The following is a 27,187-nucleotide window of genomic DNA, read 5'->3' on the forward strand; positions in this document are numbered from 1 at the left end:
TATTTATTCAAGATTTAAATTTGAAATATGTGGTTAAGGATAGAGGAGTACTCATTATCCTACCATAACCTTTAGTAGTTGTTTGGTTTGAAAATAAGTTATGATGGAATTAATTATGATTAGCATAAGTTATGTTGGGATTAGTTATGATTGGATAAATTATGCTGAGATTATTTCTTACTAGTGTTTGGTTTGTTATATTTAAAATAATATGCATTGCATAAATTTTAAGAATATGTTGTTTGTTTACAAAAACACCCTTCACTTTATTTAATTGTTTATATAACATCATCTAATTAAGAATGAACGAGTATTCACTACTCCTAAAGTCTCTATATATTTATAATACATTAAATAGTGAAGACTAATACATTACTATTAATTGACTTTTTAAAAACTTATTTTTCCTTCCAACTTGTCACCGTAGTTGTTGAAGCAGACAACCATTTTGACGAGTCTTCTCTCCAGCCTGCCATTCCAGAACTAGTTAATTTCAACCCCGCACCCCTAACTCCACTTTACCCCCTTCAAAACCCATCTCAACCAAAATTCTAATCAAAATCTTGAAATCCTTTTTGCTCAAGAATTCAAGTATGAATGATTTATTCTCAGGATCCTTTTCTCGTTTCAGAAATGAAGAACAATCCCCAAATCAAGAATCACCTGGAATACAAATGAGACAAACTGGTGGTGTCAATCTTGACAAATTCTTCGAAGATGTAGAAACCATTAAAGACGAGCTTAAAGAACTCGAAAAGCTTCATTCCCAACTCCACAATTCTCATGAACAGAGCAAAACTCTGCACAATGCTAAAAATGTCAAAGATCTCAGAACCAAAATGGATAATGATGTTTCCATAGCTTTGAAAAAGGCCAAATTCATCAAAGTTCGATTAGAAGCATTAGATCGATCTAATGCTGCTAATCGAGCTGTTCCTGGTTGTGGACCTGGAAGTTCATCAGATAGAACAAGAACCTCTGTTGTTAATGGCTTGAGGAAAAAACTTCAAGAATCTATGAATCAGTTCAATGAATTAAGGCAAAGAATGGCATCTGAGTATAGAGAAACTGTTCAGAGAAGGTATTGTTGAATAAAGTTTAAATCTTGCATCTATATTACTATCTGTTGTTTCTCGAGAAATCTTCAGTTGGTTTAGCTACCTCAGCTTTCACTTACAATCCCCTTCCCTTAAACACCCCCCCCCCCCCCCCACACACACACACACAAAAAAAAAAAAAAAATTATCGGAAAAAGTGCCTATACCTCTACCGTAGGTTAAAGTAGGTTAAAGTTTGCGTATACTCTATTATCTTCTGAAATTGAGCAATTTTGCCTTTTGTTTGACTTTTGATTCATTCATTTTCTTGTTGTTAATAAATTGTTTCGTATTTGTTCCTTATTGATTAATGGAGCTCCTGGTGAAACAAGTAGAATCTACTTGTTCAAATTCTTCGAGAATAAAGGTCCTTAGCTTTAGACTATAGTTTAAAATAACCTTCACGTTGAAGCTCCATTATGAATTAAGGGAAAATGTCTGATTTTTCTAAAGGACATGATTAATATTAGACCAAAAATTAAACAGAGGTATGATTTTTTTATGACCTAAGTTTGATAATGAATGGCCATGAAATTGGAAATCAAGATCTTTACCTATTCTGTTTAGGTTGATGTATGTGGTTATCTCATCTGAAAGCTGAAATTATTAGAGAGAACATACTTTTGATCCTTTCATGTGTCATGTGGCTCTGATTCTTTTTAAAATGAATGTGGATGAGGCTCGAAATCATGACTTCACTCTAAGAATTTAAATCAATAGGTACTACACGGTGACCGGAGAAAATCCAGATGAAAGTACATTGGATAATCTGATATCTACTGGCCAAAGTGAGACATTTTTACAGAAAGCAATACAGGAGCAAGGAAGAGGACAAGTAATGGACACAGTTATGGAGATTCAAGAAAGGCATGAAGCTGTAAAGGAATTAGAGAGAAATCTGAAAGAATTGCACCAAGTTTTCTTGGACATGGCTGTTTTAGTGGAAAGTCAAGGAGCTCAGCTAGATGACATTGAAAGTCAAGTCAATAGAGCCAATTCATTTGTGAGAGGTGGTGCTCAGCAGCTTGAGGTGGCAAGAAAGCACCAGAAAAATTCCAGAAAATGGACTTGTTTTGCCATTATTATTTTGCTGATTATCATCTTGGTAGTGGTTCTTTCCATTCAACCATGGAAGAAGTGAGAATTACTCAAATGTTGGGTATTAGTCATGATACTTACATCAGGGTAGTCAATCTACATAAATATCCTCTTAAAGGTGTCGCCTTTCTTAAGCCCTGCATCAACACGAGATGCTTCGTGCATTGGATTATCTTTCTTATTTGCATTTTTCTAATGTTTGGAGTTCTCTTTGTAATTAAATTATTGCTCAAGTAGAAATGGAGCTGAGGGAGACTGTTTAATTTATATTTTTTTACCCTATGTTTTGTGCTATTTGCTTGTTTATACACATTTGGGTTTAAATCTAATCTTTTGTTGGTGATACTTTGTTTCTTTTTTGGAACTTTTCAAATTTCATAAATGCATGTGGCATGCCACAATGAAGATTAAAGCCTGCAATTTTTGTACTAGACTTCACAGAACATGTCATATTATACTGTTAAAAAGCTTATTATAACCTTGAGAAAAGTTTGATAATAGAACAACTGAACAAGACATTTAGCATACATCAATGAAATTTAATTAGCCAGCACACGTGAGTTGTCTTCTTATATTTGCAGCGTTACCAGCCTAGCATTACTAGATTAATCCAGGACCCTTCCAACGTCTCCTGTCCAGTCTTGTTTCACTAGTCCAAACCTTATCGAGGTCAGAATATTCCATGAACCTCTGTGTAGCAGCTTCCATGAAAGCTTGTATGGTTCATCGTGAGTGAGAGGTTGAGGCTCACTGGACATTACCTCTTTAAATTTTGCTACAAAGTCTTCAGGCGTTGTTTAAGTCAAGCAGGTTTGGGAATACCTGGAAAAATTCATCCGATGGGTAGTCCAAATTTCCCCATTGCAAGAGCTCGGTCATGGCAGTACAGAGCACTGCAAGCAAAACTATGTACATTAAAAAGCTGAATTGGCACAAGAAGGCACCATGGGTTCTTTACTTTTTGGTGGGGTGGAGGGCTTTTGTGCATTATGTAAAGAATCAACAGGGGACACGAAAATGGGGAACACAACTAGCATTAAACAAAAGGCGGCAAAGGGTCTGCACTCAACATCGTTGATCAAAAAAGCTTAAGATTTAGCAATTGGAAGTACCATATCGATAAAAATCCCAAGAAAAAAAATTGTATTCAGTATTTGTAGAAGATGTCGAGGAGAAAAAGTTTTAAGACTTTATACAAGTGATTCATGAGGCATTTACCCTTTAAATGAATAAGAACATTTGTACCCAAGTAAAATTGAAATCCCCCGGGTGTATATCTGTCTCATACTCTACATCACATAACTCGGGTAGGAATGTGCTCAATTACCTTTCAGGCCGTTAACATTGCTGATCATACGAATAATCTTTACCATCTTAGTCAGTGATGCATTAACAGTAAATAATGCCCCTATTATGCGTAACACCCTCTACATTCTTTATTAATAAAAAGTTCTACATAAGGATTCTTACCAATGAAGATAATCATATGTGTCATCTCTACTTTCATGATGCTGACATCAATATTCAATATTTTTGCTGTACTCTGCACTTCATGAGCGTCTTCCATATTACCATATACCTCCAAATTAAAGCCATCAAAGTCAGTCTTGTGCTTTGCTTAAGAGATCTACCAACTCCCAATATCCCTTCGCCTGGACCATTTTGCCTAAGAAGAGAAAGCTTGCTGGTCGCTTTGTCTATCCACAGCTGCTTTTTCTCCTATTTTCAGAAATTTTGGACTAACGCCATAAACATGCAGAACAAAGACTTGGGTAAATCCTGTACCTAAACAGCGATATTGGCATCTCAATTAGAAAAACATGAAATAGCAGCCAAGGAATTTTATTATTAAAATTTATAAGAGGACAGGGTGCTCTAAGATGCAGTTAAAGCATCTTCCAATGCTTAATGCACGTGAACCACAGTTTCCCTCTTTCTCCTTCTTCAGATGAGAATTGAGTCCATAAACTAAACATACCTTGTCTCAGTATGCTCTCGTTACCGAGTTGTAAATGTGTTTCACACTAAAGCTTGAAGAGCCCCGTTCATTTCCCTCTTGATATATTCCAAATGGTTTGTGTGGACGATGCCAAACAACATGATATTTAAATTTATCACTCCAACATTTGCCAGGGTGGTAATTGAGATGTTCTGGCTCCTGTAAAATTGCAACATCAGCATCCCTTGATGGGCTAAACTGAGAAGTGTCTCCAGCTGGTATTAGACTCCGCCTTTCTTTGGAGAACTAGAAGGGCAAAAATACTCGTCAATAATCACATTCATCTCAACATCTTCGCGTCATATTAAAATTTATTTAGCTGTTAATCAGGGTCTACCTTCCCAGGGTAAAATGAAATCCTGAAGTCAGCCTTGAAACCAATTCACTCCTCGAGCCAATTGCATATATATAGCTCCTGAACTTCAGGAGAATTAAATGAAAGATAGTTTGGAAAAATTAGCTCTTGGTCAGATTTACATAGCCATGGAACCAGCAATATAACATTTTGCTTTACTGATCTGGCTAAGTAAGCTGCTCGGGATAGAAGAGTTACAGCAGTTCCTGTCATTGAAGGAAGGCTAACAGTTGCGACTACATGCTTTCTATCATCTGATAGGTTCTGCTTGGTAGAATCTCCTCAAAATCCACCTTCATAGCAATGACCAAGATTCTTAAATCCAGTTCATCATTCATAATTTCACCTTCAATCATGAAGACCCTCCTCCGGTTAAGTAATGTAGGAAAAGTTTGCTTCGACCCTTGCTGCACAGACGTCCACAATCTTTTCTGATAAATAAATTAAAGGCCTGGAGAAGATAACTTATAGTGTCCATAGACAACAGAGGGACATTTATAATAAAATTAAAAATTAGACAATTTAAAAAGAAAGGAAAGTTCAGTTTAAAGAATTAAAAAGAAAGCAAAGTTCAGTTTAAAGCATTGATAAAATGTCAAAACAGGAGCATAGGTAGTATCACCATAGTTAGCTATGCTAGTGAAGAATATCTTACCCTCAAAAATTAAATAACTGATCATCAAAAAGAACGTAAAAGAGAACTCACGTAGACTAAATGCAGAGGTCAAGTATTGAAAACAGAATAATTATTTAGCATTCCATAAGAAGGTAGTGCAAACAGAATATAAACAACTAAGACAATCAAAAATCGACCAGTAAATTTGTAAATCACAAATGAACTGCTACCTTTTCTTATTCCAATATGATCCAGAAATGGACATGGCTGTCTAACTAATATGCCAACAATGCTAGCACATCAAGTGGTGGCACTATCTGCATAGATGAAGAAAATGTGAGGATGGATAAGGAGAAGAAAATATCTCTAGTCTAATTGTTTCTTTTCTTGGAATATGAAGAAAAAAAAATAAAGATTAACCCTAAGGGATAGGAGAGAAAATATAGAGGGGAATGAAGAGAAAAATAAGAGAAATGCATATCAGTTCACTTGCATGAAACAAAACTTTAAAAACAGTCACATGGATCAACATCAAGAAATATAAATGAGAAAAGACACCTTAAATAACAAGACAACATCATGGTGAAGGGATCGAGAGATGGAAGCAACAACAACAAACTCAGTATAATTGCACAAGCAGGGTCTGAGAAGGGTGCGGAGGGTGGAGTGTAACGCAGACCTTATGCCTACCCTAAGAAGGTATAGAGGTTGTTTCTGATAGACCCTTAGCTCAAAGAAAAATGTAAAAGAAAGCAATAGCAACAAGCAGAATCCACAACAAGATAATACAATAATCGAGCCTAAAGAAACAACAAATAGTAATAAAAATCAAAGTATACAACAAAACAAGAACAAAACAAATACTCCGGAAATGGGAAAGCAATACGTCTGACTACCTCTAACCTTATACCCTAATTCTCGACATCCACTCTCCTATTAAGGTCATGTCCTCGGTGAGCTGAAGTTATGTTATGTTCTTCCTAATCACCTCATCGACTCACCCCAATACTTTTTAGCCCTACCTCTACCCCTCTCTTACCGAAGCATCCGCACATCTCCTCTTCACATGTCCGAACCATTTCAACCTCACTTTCATATGCTTTTTCTAGGTCTATGAACACCACATGCAAGTCCCTATTCCTCTCCCTATACTGCTCCACCAACCTCTTCACAAAGTGAATTGACTTCTGTAATCAAGAGATAGAAGGAATCACAAATGCATAGTTAGCATAGAAGGAATCACAAATGCATAGTTAACTTTCAGTGTAAAACCATCTTTGGAGTTGTAGGAACTAAAAGGAATCACAAATGCATAGTTAACAATGTGAATTAGCAGAGTCTTAAGAAGCATAGCATCTTGCTTAAGAGTACTTATGTTAAAAGAATTGACGAACGGAACTTGAGTACTTGACTCCATCTCTGATGAACAAGATGTCTTTTACGTTACAATTTGCTTTGAAAAAAATTGTTTTAGGGAGGACAAAACTAGCTTGTTATTGAAAAACCTTTGTGACTGTCACAGAGTAGCAGCTCACAACCGCTAGCCTAAACAGATGATTCACCAAAACCAAACACCTACCATATTTCTTCAAACTGAGCAATAAAACGACAAAAGCATAAATAGTTCACAGCATTTTGAAATGGAATCCAATAGAACATATTTTAGAACCAGCAAATGAGACATAATTCTCTCACAATTTTATCCACCTTCCACTAAAAAAAAGCATAAAGAACATGCTAGAGATGAAAATAGACGGCGGAGTGGAAGAAAAAGTTTAAGAAAGCAACGGAAACTTGCCTGTTACCTGTCAGAAGTAGCTGCATATACCATATGGGGACTCCAAACTGATCTCATGGAAGGCAAATTCCCCTTAAAAGAACAGCCCAAAAGAATGCAAATGAGAAATCTTTATTCAGGCAACAGGGTACTAAGGTGCACATGAAGATCTAGTTGTGTACATCTTTGACTGAACAAACATATTCAATAGAATCACAAATAGCAGGTACTTGATACTTCATTTGTTGTCTGTTCTATCAAGTCCCTCTAGCAGCAATGTATATGTCTGAGAACTAAGTCGAGAACCATTTTTCTCCATAATATCCAACAACTCAGAACATCTATCTACAAGTCCCCTCTTAAGTAAGCCATCAATTAGAAGTTTCCAAACTACTTCATCATTATTGTACCCACAATCAAGAAGTCGAAAGAAGGCTGCCTTAGCTTTATCATTGTTTCCATCATCATACAACCCACAAATAAGGAGCTTGTACGACTCTAAGCGTGGTAAAAAACCTTGTGTAAGCATAGTGTCAAGAAATCTTGTTGCATCCTCATACATTCTCAACTTGCAACAACAATCTACCATTGAGGTGTACATATCTTCACAAGAAGACATTTCGCAACACTGCATATGATCAAGTAACCTCGAAGCCTCAACAAGACGTCCTTCTCTACAGAGACCAATAGCAAGCGAACTAAAAACATTTGTGTTTGGAGGACATCCGTGTTCCTCCATTTTATCAAAGAGTTTAAGCAAAGTTTCATATTTCACTACTTTCCACACATCAGCAATATTAATGAAACTAGCCTCTGTTTTAGGATCAAGTCCTCCTTGGGACAAATGTTTAAGTAAAATGGAATAGGTGTAATGAGAAGGTTCACATCCAGAATCAAACATACATTTTAGCATATCAAAGGCTCGATTTAATAATCCTGCACGACCATAACCATCAATAATTACTGTATAGGCCATCAAATCTGGCCTAATTCCTGCCTTTTCCATTTCAGCCATCACATCTTCTGCTTCTTTCAATTTCCCTTCATTGTGATATGCAACTAGAAAGGAAGTGTAAATGCATACATCAGGCTTGTGTCCCCTAGAAACCATTAAACTAAAAACTCTGTCCGCGTGGTCAAAGGCACATTCTTTTAGTAATTGCTCAATCAAGATACTGTAGGACTCAATTGTAGGTTCAACACCATTTTCTGGCATCCTTTCAAGTAATTGGGCTGCTTCTAGCTGCTTACCCTGTTTACACAACCCGTTAATCAGCACATTATAAGTACATGCATTTGGGGAGCAACCTTCCTCAATCATTTTCTCAAACAATGTGAAGGCAAAATCAAATTTTTCAGCTTTGCAATGTCCATCAATTAGAGCAGTGTACATTGCTACATTAACCTTTATACCCTTCTCTTTCAGAGAACAAAAAATGGTTTTAGCTTCTTCAACTCTACCTCTTTCACATAAGCCATCAACTAGAGTACCATAAGTCCACTCATCAGGAGACAAACCATTCTCCTCCATCAATATAAGCAACCTAAATGCACTATCTATTTCACCCACTTTACACTGTCCATGAACTAACAAGTTAAAAGTGACATTACTAGGAGACAGTTTGCGCTCAAGCATCTTATCAAGTAGTGACATTGCCTTATGCACTTTTTTCGCCCTACAAAATCCAGAAATCAATTCATTGTATGTACGTACATTTGGGATACAACTTTTCGATTCCATTGTGTCAAAAATACTTAATGCAACATCAACCAAACCTTTCTTACAGTATCCATCAATCAAAGCATTGTATGTCACCACACTCGGAACTAGCCCCCTTTCTGACATAACATTTAGTAACACTCTTGCTTCGTCAAGCTTGGAGTCTTTACACAAACCATCAATGAGAACAGAGTAAGTATAAACATTGGGCTCACAACCTTTCTCCCTCATCTCATCAAACAAACTCAATGCTTCTGCCCTCCTATCCAATCGACACAATGCATCTATGAGAATCGTATATGTCCGTACATTAGGAGAACAGTCATCATCTCCCATTTCCAAAAACAGTTTCATCGCTTCATCAATCCTCCTCGTTTCACACAAACCATGAATCAAATTGTTGTACGAAACGACATTTCTTCGACAACCCTTTTTTTGCATTTCCCTAAAAATCTTAAAAGCACTATCTACATCTTTTTTCCTACAATGCCCCAATATAAACGATGTGTACGTGTGTGTATCAGGACTCAAACCAGCTTGCAAGATCTTACTTAAATAAACCTCAGCCTCAACAACATTACCCAATTTACAATAACCATTAATCATTGTATTAAAAGTATAAATATCAGGCTTAATCATATCATTCAACATCTCATCATACACACATTTCATATCATCAACCATACCGAACCGCGATAATGACATCAACAATGTATTATAACCCCATCCATTAAGCTTAAACCTGAACCCATCATCACATTTATTCATCTCCCGCACAAAACCCATCACAAAAACGACATCCTCAGTTGTCCCACATGATTTAATCATAGAAAGTCTCGTTCTTTCAGCGACCTTAAAAAGCTTATTGGAAATCAAAATACGCAAAAGGGGTGCATAAGATTGTACACTGGGTTTGAAAGAAGGGATACGGGAGAGATAATCAAAGAAGGAACAAGCGATATGGGGGTTAAGATTTGGGTTTTGTGAGAGAAAAGAAGAAAGATGAGAAGGGGAAATTGAAGGAATTAGATTCTTGAGTGAAGGGTGCTTTTGCCAATTTGGTTGTGAAAGAAGATTGAGTAACTGGGAAGAAAGGGGGTCAATGGAGATGGGTTCTGATTCTTCTGGTGTTAAAATGGGTGAAAAAGAAGAAAAAGAAGAAGAAGAGATGGAAAATGAGAGAGATTTGATTAAGGAGAAGAACAGAGAAATTGACTGACCTGAGCGGAATGAAAATGGAGTAGGCAAAGCCGTCCATTGTATCATTGTCTTGGAAAATCGATTCCAAGAATGAAGAAGAAGAAAGAAGAGATCAAATTTGGGGATTCATGGAGCTAAACGCAGCGGCGATTTTGTTGCGCCGATACTTTTTCTCTTGCTGAGTGACAGAGGCGGACTTCGGAGATCGTAGTTTGAAATTAGAGGGGGTGACGTTGCAAAAATGAAAGAAATATAACACAAATAACCATTTTTAGGACCATATTTAAAATTTGGCCAAAACGTCTAAAATTAACCACACTTAGAATGGATCATTTGGTTGATGAGATGTAATAGATAAAATATTTTATGAGATGTTTTTATTTTTTTATATAGGATAATTTATTTTATTATTTATATTAAAATGATAGAATATAATAATTTTGAACTAAATAATATTTATTATCAAGATGTTGCATAAAATAATTATATGAAATATTCAAATATTATTATTTTTATTCCACCAACTAAACCACCTCTTATTTATAACTATGACCATAGATTACTCACGGATATATCTTTGTAGATAAATGTAGGTTCACGCGGGCTCATTGCCCTTCTTTTATGTTCTGTATAGTAATATTATATCTCTTCGAAATAATGTAATTATATATGTGTATACTCAAGTAGATAAAATTTGTATAAAAGTGCACCTCTATAAGTAAAATTACGATTTCAAATTCAACATCAATTTTATTATTTTTCCTATATTTTTCTTTTTAAATCGAGATAAAAAATTGAAAATTTGTGCTTGTCGATATATTTAATGTCTCCTTTCACATTTAATTAACTGATTTTAGTGTATACTTTTTAAGTGTGTATTTATATTAATGAATATCATTTTAAAGAGTTAAATACATATTGTTAAATAATATATTTAATTTATAAATAAAAATTAAAGCGAGTGTGAGTTCTTGAAAATGATCATAATTCTAGATCAACAAAGAAAGAAGTCATTTCATACCAAATTCATCCATATATAATGCAAAATGCAAATAGAATAAAATTCTAAATTCAAGCGGTATATACATTTAATCATGATTTTGATCAACTCACAACGTCTTCCTTCACATCACATAAGAATGTTATAATCTATTTAAATGTATGCTAACATATATAGTTCATCACTGATATATCAAAATTTAAAATGAACACGTGAATTCTAATTGAATTCATTGTTCATCATAAGCTAAAAGCTAAATACTAGAACAATTAATATAAAATAGTCTTAAATATTTACCTCGCCTAGTATTTGTATCGATCATTTAAAAAATAATTGTGACTAATAAATTATTATCGTCATTGCAAATATAAAAAATGGTTGAAGTTTGTCGTACTTCATACACGATTTTTTACAATTTCGATCTCGTACGTCTAGAGTGGTTCTAAAGCGGATATATCTGGAAAAAAAATCAATCTTAGGTACAACTCGAGTAGGATCATTTGCATGGATCCCGTATTTTGGGGGGGTGTAATTTTTTTTTCCTTTAAATTGGTGGTCTTTAATTTTTGTCCTTTAGAACTTAAAAAGTACCCGAAAGACCTCCAACATCTGGAAAAAAAATTGCAAATAAATATAAATATAATTTATATCATAATACATGCCGCTTAAATCCTATAGAACTTATGTCGTTAGAGGTATATATTCAATTCATAATCCACAAGTTATAACTTATTCCTTCAAGTTATACAAATATAACTTATTCCTACAAAACTTTTAACAGAAAGTTCTCTAGACTTGTGCTAAAAAAATAAGAGTTTTCTAAACTTATGTCTTGCGAATTGGGTACTGCTTAACTTATGTTTTTAAAAATTAGGTCATAATTTGATCCATAATTTTTATTAAATGAGCAGTAAAATAAAAATTAAAACCCACTCATTTAAGGAACAAAAATTTAAGGGACAATCCATGCAAAAACTTGGCTTAAGTGGCCCCTAAAATCACGTATTTGTGCACTTTTCCCCAAGATATGCCCTTCGTTCAAGCCCACCATCTTCTCCTGATCTGAACTTAAAGGGATGTCATAAAGGGCTTTACATTAGGCCCATCAGAAAATTTGGGCTTTAAAATGAAACGGCCCTTAACTATAAATGTCACTCTACCATGATATTATGCAGATATTTGACTTATAGCTCTAGCAATGAAATATTTTTTTCTTAAAATAAATTATTACATGGGAGTACGTAGGGGAAGGGGATTACAAGATGTCTGAGTCAAATCCTCGTCAAAAAGGTAAAAGTTAGGTAGCAAACAAATGAAGTTACTAAGATCCCTTAGCAATAAAATGATAATTAGATTATACTCCTAGCACAAATATTCGTGTAGAAAAATGAGAAAAATACCAGAATAGTTACTTAAGTTTGGACTTAGATTCAAAATCATTCTCTAAATATACATCGGAGCACGATAATCTTTGTACTCAATAGTGGTTCACTTTTGGTCTTGATAGATGAAATCTGTTAATTATTAATTTGATCCACCCATTATAGAGAAAAAATTTGAGTCTAAGCCCAAACTCAAAGATACTATTTTGGGCCTAATGTAAAGCCCTTTATTTTGGGCCCAAACTTAAAGAATGATTTGTTTTTCTAGAAAAACAAATCACATGAAGTTTTATGTGCTTATAATTTGGAAAAACTACCTAACTAGATAAACATTCCTACCATATTTATCTAATTCTCTCCATAGTTGAAATAATTATATATTGTCTCACTAATTAATAATTTCATACCATATTTCAAGTAAAATACACCTAGATACATGTATTTTTACTACTAGATACACTAAAATATGGAGAGAGACAAGTGAGAGAGGGAGAGAGACAAAAGAGAGAAAGAGAGAAAGAGAGAAGTGAGCAAGATAGGAAGAAGGTGAGCGATATAGACCATGTATCCTAGATACAAGCAAATCATACTAGATATATGTATCTTGAATACCAGATATAGGGAAAGAGTCAAGCGAGAGAGGAGAGTGGCGAGCGAGATAGGAGAGAAGCGAGCGAGAGAGTCAGATACATGAGAATTCACTTGAATACAGCATATCTAGTACAAATTAATACACCTAGTTTTGATCCTATGTATTCGAGATACATGTATCTGGACGCGCCAGATACATGTATCCGAAGTCTAAAATTTGGTAAGATTTGTAATATTGCAAACTAGCATGAATTTAAGTAATTAACTCATAAACTAGTGAGATTTTTGTAAGTTACCTTTATAATTTATCCATAATAACTATCCTGCATTTTTTTAGCTTGTAATATACTTGTATTTTTTCCAAAATATATGTTCCCTCCGTCCAAACTAACAAACACCTTAGCTCAAAAAAAAAATCCAAAATAATTACCACTTTCGAAATTCAAGATTAAAATTGACAATTATTTTCAACTACACTTGCAGTGGCACAACATTCAAAAAGAAGAAATACGTCTTTAAGTTTTATAATTACCTAATACTAATACTGTATAAATGGAAAACATGGTGATACACAAAATACATAAACTTGCATTATTATGAAGAGATAAGATTAGCTGCCAAACCTTTAACAAAAGAATTTAAAATATGAAATAATAATATATGATAACATTGTTGTGCTTTGCTCTTTAATCCTTGTAGCTACTTATAATTAATTTTCAGATACATTTTAAGTATGGATAATTAACCATATTGTATCACAATAAAGTGTCACATTTTATGAAACTTTTCGATATAATTTGTACATTCAAATTGAAAAGTACATCCAAAAGGGCAAAATAAAATAAAATAATAATAATAATTATGATCGATGTGTATATTCCAACATCCAAATGATTTCTGTATATTTTCTCTTTTTAATTAGGTGTATAGCACACAAGATTAGAGAATATAAATTATTATAAAATTAATCAGATCCTATATTCACTATTGAATGCTGACTAAGCTTGTAAAGTACATAACATACACAGAATTGGGGCAAATGTGATATATATACTTTAACAAATAGATCTATGAATAACATCAATGAAGCGGGTGTGGATTATACCTGGTATCTGATGGACGGTGATAGATATTCTGTAGAATTAGTCGAGGTGTGTGTAAGCTGGTTCAAATATCATGATTATAAATACAAATGGATATATGAATAATTATAATAGAAGATGAAATTGTAGGAGATAATATATTGTAGTATGTGATTTGTAATTTTATTTGCATATTGTTCAAAAAACTACTAGTATTAGATATCAGTTTTGTCCTAGTATACTTCTAATCTAGATTGGACAAAGATAAATATAGAATAATAAAATAGAGATCTTAATAAAAGTAGGTGAGTCATTATCTTGTTCTTCTTTGTCATTTATAATTCTCTTTTTTTAAAAAAAAAAAATTACTTTCAGTGGTCATCCTCAAAGTCACTAATTGCCAATGTTATGATGATAACTAAGTTTTGATGAGGTCATTTTCCTAGAATAACTCCACTTCTAAATCAAACCTAAGATTTGGAAGTCACCTAGTTTTGATTAATTAGAATCCGATTAAAAATTAAAATCAAACAAAAATGATAATATGTATTGATAACGCACTACTCAAAAACATAAGAACGTGTTACAGATGCAAATCAATATATGTATATATATAAAAAAAAACTTAAAAAATAAATATTTACTTATAACGAGTTACGAGATAGGGAATACAAGATTACATGATATAAAACCTTGTTATTGGATGGATTCGGGGTTGTTTGGTTCACGGACAAATTTATTCGTAGATTACAGTTTTGAAAATATAAATCCGAACTAATCTATTCCATCTGAAAAGTAGGTAAAAATAACATCATGTTTAAATTATAAATTTATCGTAAAATTAATTATATTTCAAACTTAATTTTGAAATATTCCATCTTAGTCCATTAACCAAACACCTCCTTAGAGAAGTACTATATTTGTCCCTAATCAGTTACGTAAGGGTATCCATAGGATTACATGCACATGTCCTAAACGAAGGTGCATGCATGGTAAAAAAAGCATCACCAGACTTCAAGGTTAACATACTTCTGAAAAATGATGTACATGACAAATAAATCCCATAGCAAACTAGGAGACGAAAGTAATAGAATTTTATAAGACATAAGTTTATATGATGCTACATAGAGTGCTTTTGGACTAGATAATAACGTTCGTAGCTAGCCCAAGAAACAAATCTATGAGATCAGTTGAATCATCAAAACAAACAATACATGTCATGAACTTGAAATGTGAAAATTTAAAAGCAGATTCAACACTTCTCCAAATATATAACTGCTTAATTATAAAATTCAGTTTCATCAAAAATTAATTGTTAGTTTCTTTCAATCAACTAAGCTAGCATTCTCTTCATCTATTTAGAGTCATTAAACCTTTGACTTGTGTAAACATAACTCTGCATGACTAATTACTAGTACTATAAACATACCAAAAGAAGTGTAATATACAGTGAGAATGGAACAGTTTCAATATTGTATTAGTCCAAAAGAAGTGATATTTATAGGTATACAAGTAATTAATATTATCTACCAAAAACAAAATCAAAATTCCTTATAGGCATATAATACATAAATATGTTCTTTAACTTGGTCTCATTTCATATTTATACCATCCAACTTTGGGTGTGCACAAGTAGACACTTAAATTTGTATAAAATTGAACAAGTAGACACACATGTCCTACGTGGCACAATACACGTAGGACACCACGTAGGACACAAAATTGCATGTAGAATGCCATGTAGGACGAATGTGTTTATTTGTTCAAGTTTTAGATAGTTAAAGTGTCTACTTGTGCACTAGTAAAGTTAGAGGTCATAGTTGTCAACTGAAACCATGTTAAGGATCATACTTATGTATTATGCCTTCCTTATATATGTACTTATGATTATGTTAGGTATTCTATATGAAGATGTGTCTATGTTCATTCAATGTCTATGTACATTATATTCTATAACAACAAGCAAGTACTCTATCTATTTCATTTTACTTGTCAATTTTATCAAACGAAGCAAGTTTTATTATTTTTTCTCATACTATTCTTAAACCTTAGTATTAAATAACTACATAAAGTAATAATAGTTATATTTAGAATTTTAAAACACTATTATAAATATTAGTTTAGTAAAATACATCAAGTAATATGAAATGGTGGGAATATTAGTAAAAAACAACAACATCATAGGAACTTGTAGTAAATCAGTGCAAAGTTCTCACACTTTTTTTTACAGCTTTCCATTTAGTAAAGAAAACCTTGAGCATTAAAAAGCATTGAGCATTACCATAGCAACACAATAATAAGTCAGAAAAAGTAAAGAATGTCCCCATTATTTTTCAAAATTTCAGAAGAAAAAGTAGTTTTTAAGTACATTATAATTAAATATACTCCAGATCCAAGTAAAATCCCAGTCAGCCAAATAAAAAAGAGGATAATTAATTTTTAAAAAATTGTCCTTCTCATGAAAGATGTGAGAAGAGACAGATAATCATGTGTGAATGAATAAAAAAAACTTCACCCAACTTTTCTAGCCAACTATAAATAACTAAACTTAGATTTGTTGACATATTACTCCATATAGTGCACTCTAGCTCAATAATTTCTTCTCCATAACAACACCACCTTTGTTTCAAACTTAGCCATAATTTTCCAAATTAAATGGAGATTAATAATTCAACAAGCCCCAAAAAATCAAATGTCATGGTTTCTCATCTCATAGATTTTCCAAAAAATATGAAGGATAAAGTTGGGGAAATTGTGAAGAAAACAATGAAAATTGGAAAAGATGATCCAAGAAAAATTTGGCATGCATTTAAAGTGGGATTGTCACTCACTTTAATTTCATTGTTTTACTATTATAGGCCTCTTTATGATGGCTTTGGACAATCAGCAATTTGGGCTATTTTAACTGTGGTGGTTGTTTTTGAATTCACTGCAGGCAAGTTTTTTTAATCTTCATCCTTCTTTTTTGGTGATAACCATCATTCAGTTTAGTTTGTCTGTATCTCAGTAGATTTTGTGGGGTGCAATATCGAGTAATTTTGTATAGTAAAATTTGGACAGATGAATAATCGTGATGTCTGAGTCAACTGAAGATGTGAATAATCGTGATGTCTGATTCAACTGAAAATGTTAATTATTCTTTTTTTTTTTCAGGTGCAACTTTGTCCAAGTGTTTAAACAGAGGTTTTGCCACATTGATTGCTGGGGCATTAGGTGTTGGAGCAAAATATTTTGCTGATTTGTTTGGAAAAGAAGGGGAGCCCATTGTTCTGGGTTTTTTGGTCTTTACACTAGGTAGGATATTATGCAAGTCAAAGCATATTACATAATCCATAAATACCTTCGTGAAATAATAATGACGAGAAATTAAAAAGCAACTTCAATATCTCATTTTACCAAAAAAAAAAAAAAGGAAAGAAAAAAAAAGAAGGATTTGGATGTTTCACAAAACAATTACTAATAATTTATGAACACTACATAAATGACAAAAACTTTTTGTAATTTTAATGCATTTTGTTGAAAGTATTGGATTCAGATGAATTCATCAATCCTCCTATCTGCCTCTTACATTGAAGAGTAACAACAAGAACGTTAAATTAAATCAGAGCTTTAATGTAGTATATGACTAAATCACATCACCTAGTGTTTAAGTGTGCAATCATCTAAATATTTTTTTTTAAAAAATATCTACTCAATTGTAATCGTCATTTGAATGATGTTTAACTCCACTTCAACTATTAGAATAAGAAAATTCCACCGACCTAACAATACCTTAGCTTCGACATTACTTAATTCTTATTTTTAATTATTTTTTAATTTACTTAATTATATTTTCAACATACATACAGGTGCTGTAGGTACATTTACTCGATTTTTTCCACATATGAAGAGGAGATATGACTACGGAATCTTGATATTTGTGTTGACGTTCAGTATGGTGACTGTGTCCGGTTACCGTGTGGACAAAATATTGGAATTGGCTCATCAGCGTTTGTCCACTATTCTTATTGGGGCTGCCACATGCATGATTGTCTCTTTGGTTGTTTGTCCTGTTTGGGCTGGAGAAGATCTTCATAAACTTGTTTCTAGTAATATTGAAAAACTTGCAAACTTCTTAGAAGGTAAGTGAATCTTCTTCTCATTCTCTTCATTTTTTTTGTCCTTTCAAGATATTTGACAATGATCTGAAAATTGAGAAATATTTTTGACTCTTTTTATTTATTTATAAGAAGCGGGATTTGGTTACCTAGAGAATGAAGTAGCTAGGCAGATTACATGTCATAACGTAGTTCCACTCATTAAATCGAAGTGTGATATGCAAGACTTCTGCGTCTCATTTCTTTTTAATGAACTAATAAAGAAATAGCGGCACATAAAAGTTCATTTTGTGTGAACCATGTGGGGCAAAAAAAAAATATGAATGAATATACATTTTGTTTTTTTTGCAGGTTTTGGAAGTGAATATTTCAGCTGTTCAGAGAATGATGAAATTGGAAAGGCCTCTAAGGAAGACAAGGGATTCCTCGGAGCCTATAAAACAGTCCTTAATTCTAAGGCCACTGAGGAAGCTTTGGTGAGTGAAAAATGTTCCAATTAAGTATTAATATCCATGTTGTTTTTAAAATCGAGAAATCCCTAAAGGCCTTTCGCTAACTCATAAAATGCTTCTAATCCACACATTACATGTTATACTGAAATAAAATATATTGTGTAATGTCAGGCAAATTTTGCATGGTGGGAGCCTGGTCATGGATCTTTTAGGCTGCGTCATCCATGGAAGCATTATTTGAAGATTGGTGTCCTTGCTAGAGAATGTGCATGCCATCTTCAAGCACTTAGTGGTTACTTTAATTCCAAGCCACAGGTATAAAATAATATAATATTAGATTATTTAATTTAATCATAGTATATAATTACTACTTTATTAATTTCACTAAATTAAAGAAAATAGCAAAAAGTCTTACACAATAGTGAAGTGTTTAATTAATTTTAAAGTGATCTCATTCTTTCCCCGAAATAGGAGTAATCGAAGAATATTCTGACAAAAAAAAAGGAATTTATTGAAGAATATTATGAATTCTCTTCATTACAAAAACATTTTTATAGTAATATTTACGTCTCAACTCATGTGGCATACTTTTAAAATTCGTTCGATCATAAAAATTATTCACTTTGTACTGAAATAATTTTATTTTATTTGAAAAGATGCGTTTAACCATGAAAATTTCAAATTTAACTAGAAATTGTATTGAAAAACATATGTTTTTCAACTCATTACTCTTTTAAAGTTATAGCTAAGTTCAGACATGTTTTCGCTAAAAATATAATCAAAAACAACTACAACTTCATAAATATATTATGAAATGAAAAATATATATTTAAAATCAATGATTAAACAGCTACTTAATCTTTCCCATACCAATATTTTGTATCATTATTTCCTTGTATTTACAATATTGTAGCATTGTAAGTTTAATAATACTAGTAAAATTTTTATCTAACGATATTTATATTATTAGTGTAATTTTAGCTCTTGTAATAGTTTATTTATTGATTTAATTGTGCAAATATTTTTATATTACTATCTAATTATTAAACTTTAATTTATTTTTAGGTACCAAACGAATTCCAGAAAAAAATAGAAGAAGCATGCACAAGAATGAGCATAGAATCAAGTAAAGTCCTAAAAGAATTAGCATTTTCAATCAAAACCATGACTCAACCGTCGTCCTCCGCCGCAGAAATCCATCTCCGCTACTCGAAATCCGCCATCGAGGACTTCAAATCCGTCCTCGCCACCACCGAAACACTATTACTTTCCAACAAATTGGACCTATTGGAAATATTTCCGGCGATAACGGTGGCGTCCGTACTCATTGACGTCATCAATTGCGTCGATAAAATTTCCGAAGCCGTTGAAGATCTATCGGTTCAAGCACATTTTAAGAAGCCGAAGGATAAGGAATTTTCTTCTCCGTCGCCGGAGAAACCGCAGCAGCAGCAGCACCACCAGCTACTGCACCGCGGAATCGTGAAACCGGTCGTCGATGTAGACGATATTGAGGGAGGTGATTCGGTTGTGATTGAAATATGCGGTGGTGGAGCAGCGGCGGAGGTGAATCCGGCGGCTGTGAAAAAATGAGAGTAGTATAGGAGGGAAAGTTTTAAACGCACTCTTTGAGTAGTAAAAACTTCTCCCTTCTAATTAAGTTGTTTTTTAGTTAGTTGTATGTTGCGACTCTTTAAAAATAACGCTAAATGAATGTTAAATTTTTCAAAAAATAATATATTTTTGAAAAATTTATCATGAGTGCGATATCATTTTTAAAGAACGATCTGAGTAACATAGGTTGTATATATAAGTATGCAGCTTCTTGATAGGAACAACTTTTTGTAATTTTTTTCTTTTAATTAAGTATTTTGATCTCGATCTAATTCTTTTTTGCAACATTAATCCTACGATCTACTCAAGTTACATTTGCAAAATCAAGACTAATGTGCTTCTTTGTAGCCTGAAATATGTGAATAGCTTGTTAAATTAATTCTTGAAAATTTTCAGGATTCATAAAAAGTTGAATATTATTGCTCATAATAATACAGAATAAATCCTCCGTTCTTGCTATAATAAAAATAAAATCCAATAAAGACAACTTTATATTAAAAGGTAAAAATAATATGGGAATTTTCGCATATAGCCACTCAAAAATATCTTATTTATGTTTCATAGCTATAGTTTGCTAATTACAATTTGTACATATAGTCATAGCAGCGTTTGTATAATTCGCGCAATATTTGTATAATTCGCTATATAATTTCCAGTTTTTGTACAACATTTGTATATTTCATTATATAATTCATGCACAGCGTTTGTATAATTCGCTATACAATTTGTAGTGTTTGTATATTTTGCTATACAATTAGATTCGCGCACAACTTTTGTATAAATTGCGCGAATTATACAAAATTCAACTGTATAATCGCGCGAATATATAAAATTCAAATTGTAATTACAGCTACATGTTTGCCGCGAGCCATAATTAATTCAAATTATAGCTATATTAGTTAATTAACTAGTATATATTTGCTTATCCGCGTAATTTTCCCAAAATAATAAGACCGAGTAATAATGCCATTTTTCTTCATTTTTGTCTTCAGACTTCTTTTGCTATGGCCAAACCTATATATTTAGCTTTTTAAAAAAAAAAGAGATATAAACAACAACAACAACAACAACCCAGTGAAATTCCACATCGTGGGGTCTGGGGAGGGTAAAGTGTATGCAGACCTGACTCCTACCAATGTAGGACGGCTGTTTCCGAAAGACCCTCGACTCAATAGAAGCATAGGAAAAAAGGTCAGACAAGAATATTAAAAGTATGAAAGTAGATAACGGAAGAGTTTCAAACAATAGTATAATCAAAGCACAAAAAAATAGTAGATATCGTCAAATAATAACATAAATACCATAATAAGATAACATAACATACATAACATAAATAATATAAATCAGAGTACAAGAAATCATAGTGCGTTAATACGCCTACGAATAAGGGGGAATAATGCCACTATGTACTAGCCTTCTACCCTGATGTGTGTCCTCCACACCCTCCTAACTAAGGTCATGTCATCGGTAAGTCGTAAATGCGTCATGTCCTGTCTGATCACCTCTCCCCAATATTTCTTCGGCCTACCCCTACCTCTTCTGAAACCATCCATGGCCAACCTCTCACATCTCCGCACTGGTGCCTCTGAGACTCTCCTCTTCAATGCCCAAACCATCTCAGTCGCATTTCACGCATCTTGTCTTCCACCGGGGCCACTCCTACCTTGTCTCGAATAGCCTCATTTCTAATTATGTCGCTCCTGGTATGCCCACACATCCATCTCAACATTCTCATCATGGCAACTTTCATCTTTTGCACGTGGAAGACCTTAACTGGCCAACACTCCGCCCCATATAACATAGCTGGTCTAACCACCACTTTGTAGAACTTGCCCTTAAGTTGTGGTGGCACCTTCTTGTCACATAACACACCGGAGACGAGCCTCCATTTCATCCATTCTGCCCCAATACGATGTGTGACATCCTCGTCGATCTCCCCACTGCCTTGCATGATAGAACCAAAGTACTTAAAACTAGTTCTCTTTTGGATGGCTTGGTCCCCGAGCCTAACTTCCGCGCCAACCTCTTGAGGAGTCTCACTGAACTGGCACTTTAGGTACTCTGTCTTGGTCCTACTCAACTTAAACCCTTTAGACTCCAAGGTGCGTCTCCAATCTTTCAGCTTAGCGTTAACTCCGCTATGGGTCTCATTGATGAGGACTATGTCGTCCGCAAAAAAGCATACACCATGGCACCTCACCTTGAATTTATCGCGTCAATACATCCATCACCAAGGCAAATAGAAACGGACTAAGAGCTGATCATTGATTCAACCCCATTACAACTGGAAAGTGTTCTGAATCCCCTCCTACTGTCCTTACCCTGGTTTTGGCACCCTCGTAAATAGAAAGGTGTGAAGATCGAAGATTATGATAGAAGATTAATAATTAACTAATTGTTGTCACCCTTTACGTGGGAGTGACAAGGAGCTAGTCCCATCTCATTGCAGCCTTATTATTACTAGTATTTAGTAGTATTTGTCGCTTCAATGTGTGTTTTACTATCTGTTGTTCATTTCATTTGTTTTGTATCTCAATATTTTATTTTCATATTTTTTTTTGCAATCTTATTTTGAATATCTTTTCTTTTGAGTCGAGGTGTTTTCAGAAATAGTTAATTTTTATCAGGATATATAAAATTTACTTATATCTTATCCTTCCCATACCACTGGCCTATTTAATTTAGAGCCCGTTTGGATTGGCTTTAAGTTGGTCAAAACCAACTTAAAGCCCCTTTTTAGCTTTTGGACGTGTTTGCCTAATGCTGACTTTAAGCCATAAAGTTCTTAAAGTCAGTCAGAAATGAAAAGTTATGATTTCTAACTTTTTTTCCAAAGTGCTTAAAGTCATTTTCTTTGACCATGGAAATTACTTTTATATCCTTTATATTTTAACTAAATTCTCAAACTACCTTTTTTTATTCTTTTAACCCTAAAATTCACATCATAAGCACTTTTATCCAAACACTCAACTGTTTATTTATAAAAATAACTTTCAGCACTTCAAAATTCTAAAAGCACTTTATACATAAAAGTTACTTTTTTTAAGCCTATCCAAACGGGATCTTAGTGTTGTTATCATAGTAATATTAATTAAAACAGATTAAAATTAAAGAAGTGTAAAATCATGTACTTCTGTACGACTAATTGTACCAAAAATCTGTAAAGTAAAATGACCCACCTGCTTTTTCCTTTTAGCAACACTAATGATGCTGACCAGTCGAAGTTAATTAAATTAATTAGTAGCTAGATTAATTAGGTATGTAAACATTATGGCTAAACGCATAATCCAATCACCTATTGATACCGACCTTAATTTACTGATTTGTGCAAATTTAAATTTAATTATATTCTAATATGTGTATCGGATATCAAATAAAAGATTTTAAAAAGTAAAAATTTCACAAATAACCACTATAAAAATCTTAATACGCCGAAATAACTACAGTTTAGGTAATTACATTCCGTAACTATAGCTATAACAACTGTTTGTATAATTCACATACCCATTTGTATAATTTGCTTTGAATATACAAATCCATTTGTATAATTTGCTAGCAATATACAAACAGGGTAAAAAAATACAAATTCTGCATTTACGGTGTGTGTACTACACTCTCTCTTTCATATAAAAAAAATTGGCTGGGTAAGTGTCAAAAGCACACCTGAATTATTCTCTTTTTTTGAGATTCATACCTAAACTATTGAGAGTGCGAGTTTCATACCTAAATTATCATTTATTAGTTTGAGAAACACATCTATCTCTTTTATTCCACTCTCATCATGGTTTGTGTACTGCACTCTCTCTTTCATGTAAAAAAAATTGTGACATCACACTCCACATGGATAAAAAATAATTAAAAAATTATTAGAATTAGTTAAAATTAAAGATTAAAATATTACTATATCCCGCCAAAAAAATATAAAATATTTTTCTTACCTTACTTCACCACTTTCTATCACCATACCCCCCCCCCCCGCCCCCCCCACCCAACCCATTTTTTTAATTTTTATTTTTATTTATTAAATTTCTTTTATATATATTTTTTAAAAAATTCTTACTTTACTCCCCGTCCCCCTCTTCAAATAATAATTTAGATATTTTTATTTTTTTTATAAAAAACAATTCTACCCCGCCCCACCTAGTCCTCTACTTTCAAATTTTTTTCTTGTTTTGTGTTAGATATATACTAGGAAAGTATATTTTACTTGCTGCAAGAATTTTTTTAAAATAAAATTTTATTTATGTTATATTTGGTACGCAAGTAAAAAAAATATTTTCCTAAAAATATATGCACATATTTAACACAAAATGAGAAAAATATATAAAAACTAAATATAGAAATTAAGAGCGGAGGGTTAGATGGGGTGGGTATAATTTTATTTTTTTAAAAAATAAAAATAATAACATTTTTTAGGAAGGAGTGGGAGAGAGAGTGAAGTATGATTTTTTTAAAAATATTTTATAAAGGAAATTTAAAAATTGTAAAAAAAAAAAGGATGGGGATTTGAGGGGGAGGGGGGAGGGGGAGGTGGTGGAGTGCGTAAGAAAAATATTTTAAATTTATTTTTTTTTAAAAAATAATTTCTTTTTTCAAAAAGTAATTTCGTTTATAAGAAAATAATTTTTTTTGGGATAATTTTTTTTACCGCGAGTGGGAATTGACTTAAACTATAGCTACGTATATTAATTAACTAGTATATGTTTACTAATTCGTGACATTTTCCCTTTAAAAAATCACTATTTTTGAATCATAACCTAAATTACTATTACACATTATGGCAAAATAGTTCTAACGAACATAGTCCCTAATTTATGTGTCATAACAATTAATAACATCAGTTCGTGGCAAAAACTGTTGGCAAGAAGCCATCTCTGAAGACTCTACAGCTTCAAGAGAAAGATGAAGAGAAAAACAAAGAAGAAAGAAAAGAAACTGAACAGACATAGAAGTCTCCAGAAGAAGAGAAGATATTTATGTGTCCAAATAATGGACAGATTGCATCACAGCCATTGATTCTCCATATTACATCACAGCCCTTGATGTTCAAGATATCATCACAGCCATTGAAAGCAATCTTGATGGATCAAATCTGGACCATACATCTCAACATATAATACCTGTACATAAAAACAAATTTAGTTAGTTTGTTATTTTTTCAACCAATGAGAATAGCACAAATATGTAGGATTTTTGTTTTCTTTAATAGATTATTAGTTAGGTATTTGTATATAAGGTGTATAGATACAATATTGAAGGATATACAGAAAATTCCCAAATTTCGTGTCTCTTCAATTTTGATTTCTTTCAAAAACAGGAGGAACTGTCAAATAAACAACATAATTGAAAAGCTTTATTGTTTGCTTCTCTAGTAGATCCATCATTTTGTTTTGCTTTCTCAAGCTACGTATAATATGTCCAGTTTTCAACATTTCATGAAGCGCGTATAATTAAACCATTTCTTTTTTACCACCTTGTTATAATAAATTTAAATTTTGTGTACCTTTTTTTTTTTTTTTTGCATTAGTGTCTTGTGCTCAACTTGCTTTTGGTGTTTTCCGGGACAATAATTAGTGCTAGTTAACTGATCAGGTCCAACCTGTAGAATTATTTTTACTAATATTCAATGTATAGGTTAAAATTAAATAGACAAATCAATCATCTTAGGCTGTTTAATTTTAACCTAATTAAATTTAGGAAAACTTAACGAGGAAGATTGCATTTTTTTTCATTTGGACTTTGAGTTGTTTCCCACTGAAAAAATATGCCAGTAAAAAAATTTCAAGTGGGTACGAGATGAATATATAGACTATAGTAATTAATAATATATGCTTTTAATTGAAAAAAAAGACTAGGAATCCTCCTAGGGATCAGTTCAAAATGAACTGTTCACTAGGTAATTAGCACTACTTTAATTTGGTCTTTAATCTTTTCAGATTGCACCGACCCATAAATACATGCCGGAGCTAAATGCGTTATTTAGTGCATAACTTTTAGAGCGGTAATATTTATTGTCGTTAAAATATTTAGTGACAATTGAATTAATGTTATAGTATTCAGAATTGTTAAAGTTTTTAATGGTATTTATATAAAGTATTGGTTATAAATATTTATATTTGTTATTATCGTTAAATATAATATATCGACAATTATATTATTGCCGCTGAATCCTTTATGTGACTGTTAAATATTTGTTTGCACCTTAAAGTTATTGAAAATAAATTACAATCACAAATAAAATATGAAGAAACATAATTTTACTAATAAACAACATCGTACAATTTTTTTGTTCACGATACCCTTTTGCGAATATTTTATGAATTTATAGAATATTTTGAGTATCATAGTGTACAATAACTCGAAGGCGTGAAGCATCAGCCAATGCGTTTTAATTATTGCTATTAGTATTTATTTATTTATTTAAAAAGAAAATATAGATTAAAAACATGATGATTATGAGTATATTTTGAAGTGTACAATAAATATTTCAAATGTATATCTGCTTTTATCTCCTCTCCTGTTGATTTTCTTTGTTTTGTTATCTTGTTTTGTTTGACTTTCAACTATGCAAATAAATAAATGAGGATTATCATTGCGTTAAACAACCTTGAAAGGGTACAAAGTGGTTCCTCGTACCATATTCGAACTTTGGATCAATTCCTTTAATTGATCCTTTCGAGCGCAAGTGGACACGAAGAGGGAGCAGACGAAGCGTGTCGTTCATAAAGATACCACTATTTCGCCTCTGGATTGAACTGCAGGTGCAGAGAGTTATATATATATATATAAAAAACAACATAAAAGAACCTCAACTTATCTTTTTGCTAGTGATCTAATCATTACTTATTGACATTATTGTATGTACAAATATTTGACTAGATAATCTATTGAACATTAAAGGAAGAAATCCACTATAATTTGTTCCTATGATCAGCACCTCTCCTTTTCAAATATTTTTTTCTCTAATTCTGAAAAGCAAGTTTACTTATATGCATCATTGTTGGTTTACAAATTACAAACAAAGCTCCACCCTTCAAATTAGCATGTTTCAAATTTAATTAATCCAAAATTAGAGAAACCAACATCCAACTACAAAAAAGAATGTTA

General features: G+C 32.6%; 3 protein-coding genes across 3 annotated transcripts; 2 read left to right on the top strand and 1 right to left on the bottom strand.

The window, feature by feature from the left end:
- The first annotated feature begins 379 nt into the window (after positions 1-379).
- Positions 380-2,540, top strand: LOC129875934 (syntaxin-121-like). The gene is made up of 2 exons (XM_055951180.1): positions 380-1,081; positions 1,818-2,540. The coding sequence occupies exons 1-2, from the start codon at positions 594-596 to the stop codon at positions 2,236-2,238; spliced, it is 909 nt and encodes a 302-aa protein (XP_055807155.1). The 5' UTR covers positions 380-593; the 3' UTR covers positions 2,239-2,540.
- A 2,855-nt stretch (positions 2,541-5,395) lies between these two features.
- LOC129875933 (pentatricopeptide repeat-containing protein At5g65560-like) lies at positions 5,396-10,086 on the bottom strand. Its single transcript, XM_055951179.1, has 2 exons — positions 6,971-10,086; positions 5,396-5,482 (listed from the first exon to the last, which is right to left on the bottom strand). Exon 1 carries the CDS (start codon positions 9,926-9,928, stop codon positions 7,181-7,183), a length of 2,748 nt encoding a protein of 915 aa, XP_055807154.1. The 5' UTR covers positions 9,929-10,086; the 3' UTR covers positions 5,396-5,482; positions 6,971-7,180.
- Positions 10,087-13,905: 3,819 nt separating this feature from the next.
- On the top strand, positions 13,906-20,080 carry LOC129876855 (aluminum-activated malate transporter 8-like). The gene is made up of 8 exons (XM_055952334.1): positions 13,906-13,986; positions 15,692-15,739; positions 16,654-16,852; positions 17,071-17,211; positions 17,766-18,038; positions 18,366-18,490; positions 18,638-18,781; positions 19,532-20,080. The coding sequence occupies exons 1-8, from the start codon at positions 13,906-13,908 to the stop codon at positions 20,057-20,059; spliced, it is 1,539 nt and encodes a 512-aa protein (XP_055808309.1). The 3' UTR covers positions 20,060-20,080.
- Positions 20,081-27,187: the final 7,107 nt, after the last annotated feature.

This window comes from Solanum dulcamara, chromosome 12 (genome assembly GCF_947179165.1).
Source record: "Solanum dulcamara chromosome 12, daSolDulc1.2, whole genome shotgun sequence".
Lineage (NCBI taxonomy): Eukaryota > Viridiplantae > Streptophyta > Magnoliopsida > Solanales > Solanaceae > Solanum > Solanum dulcamara.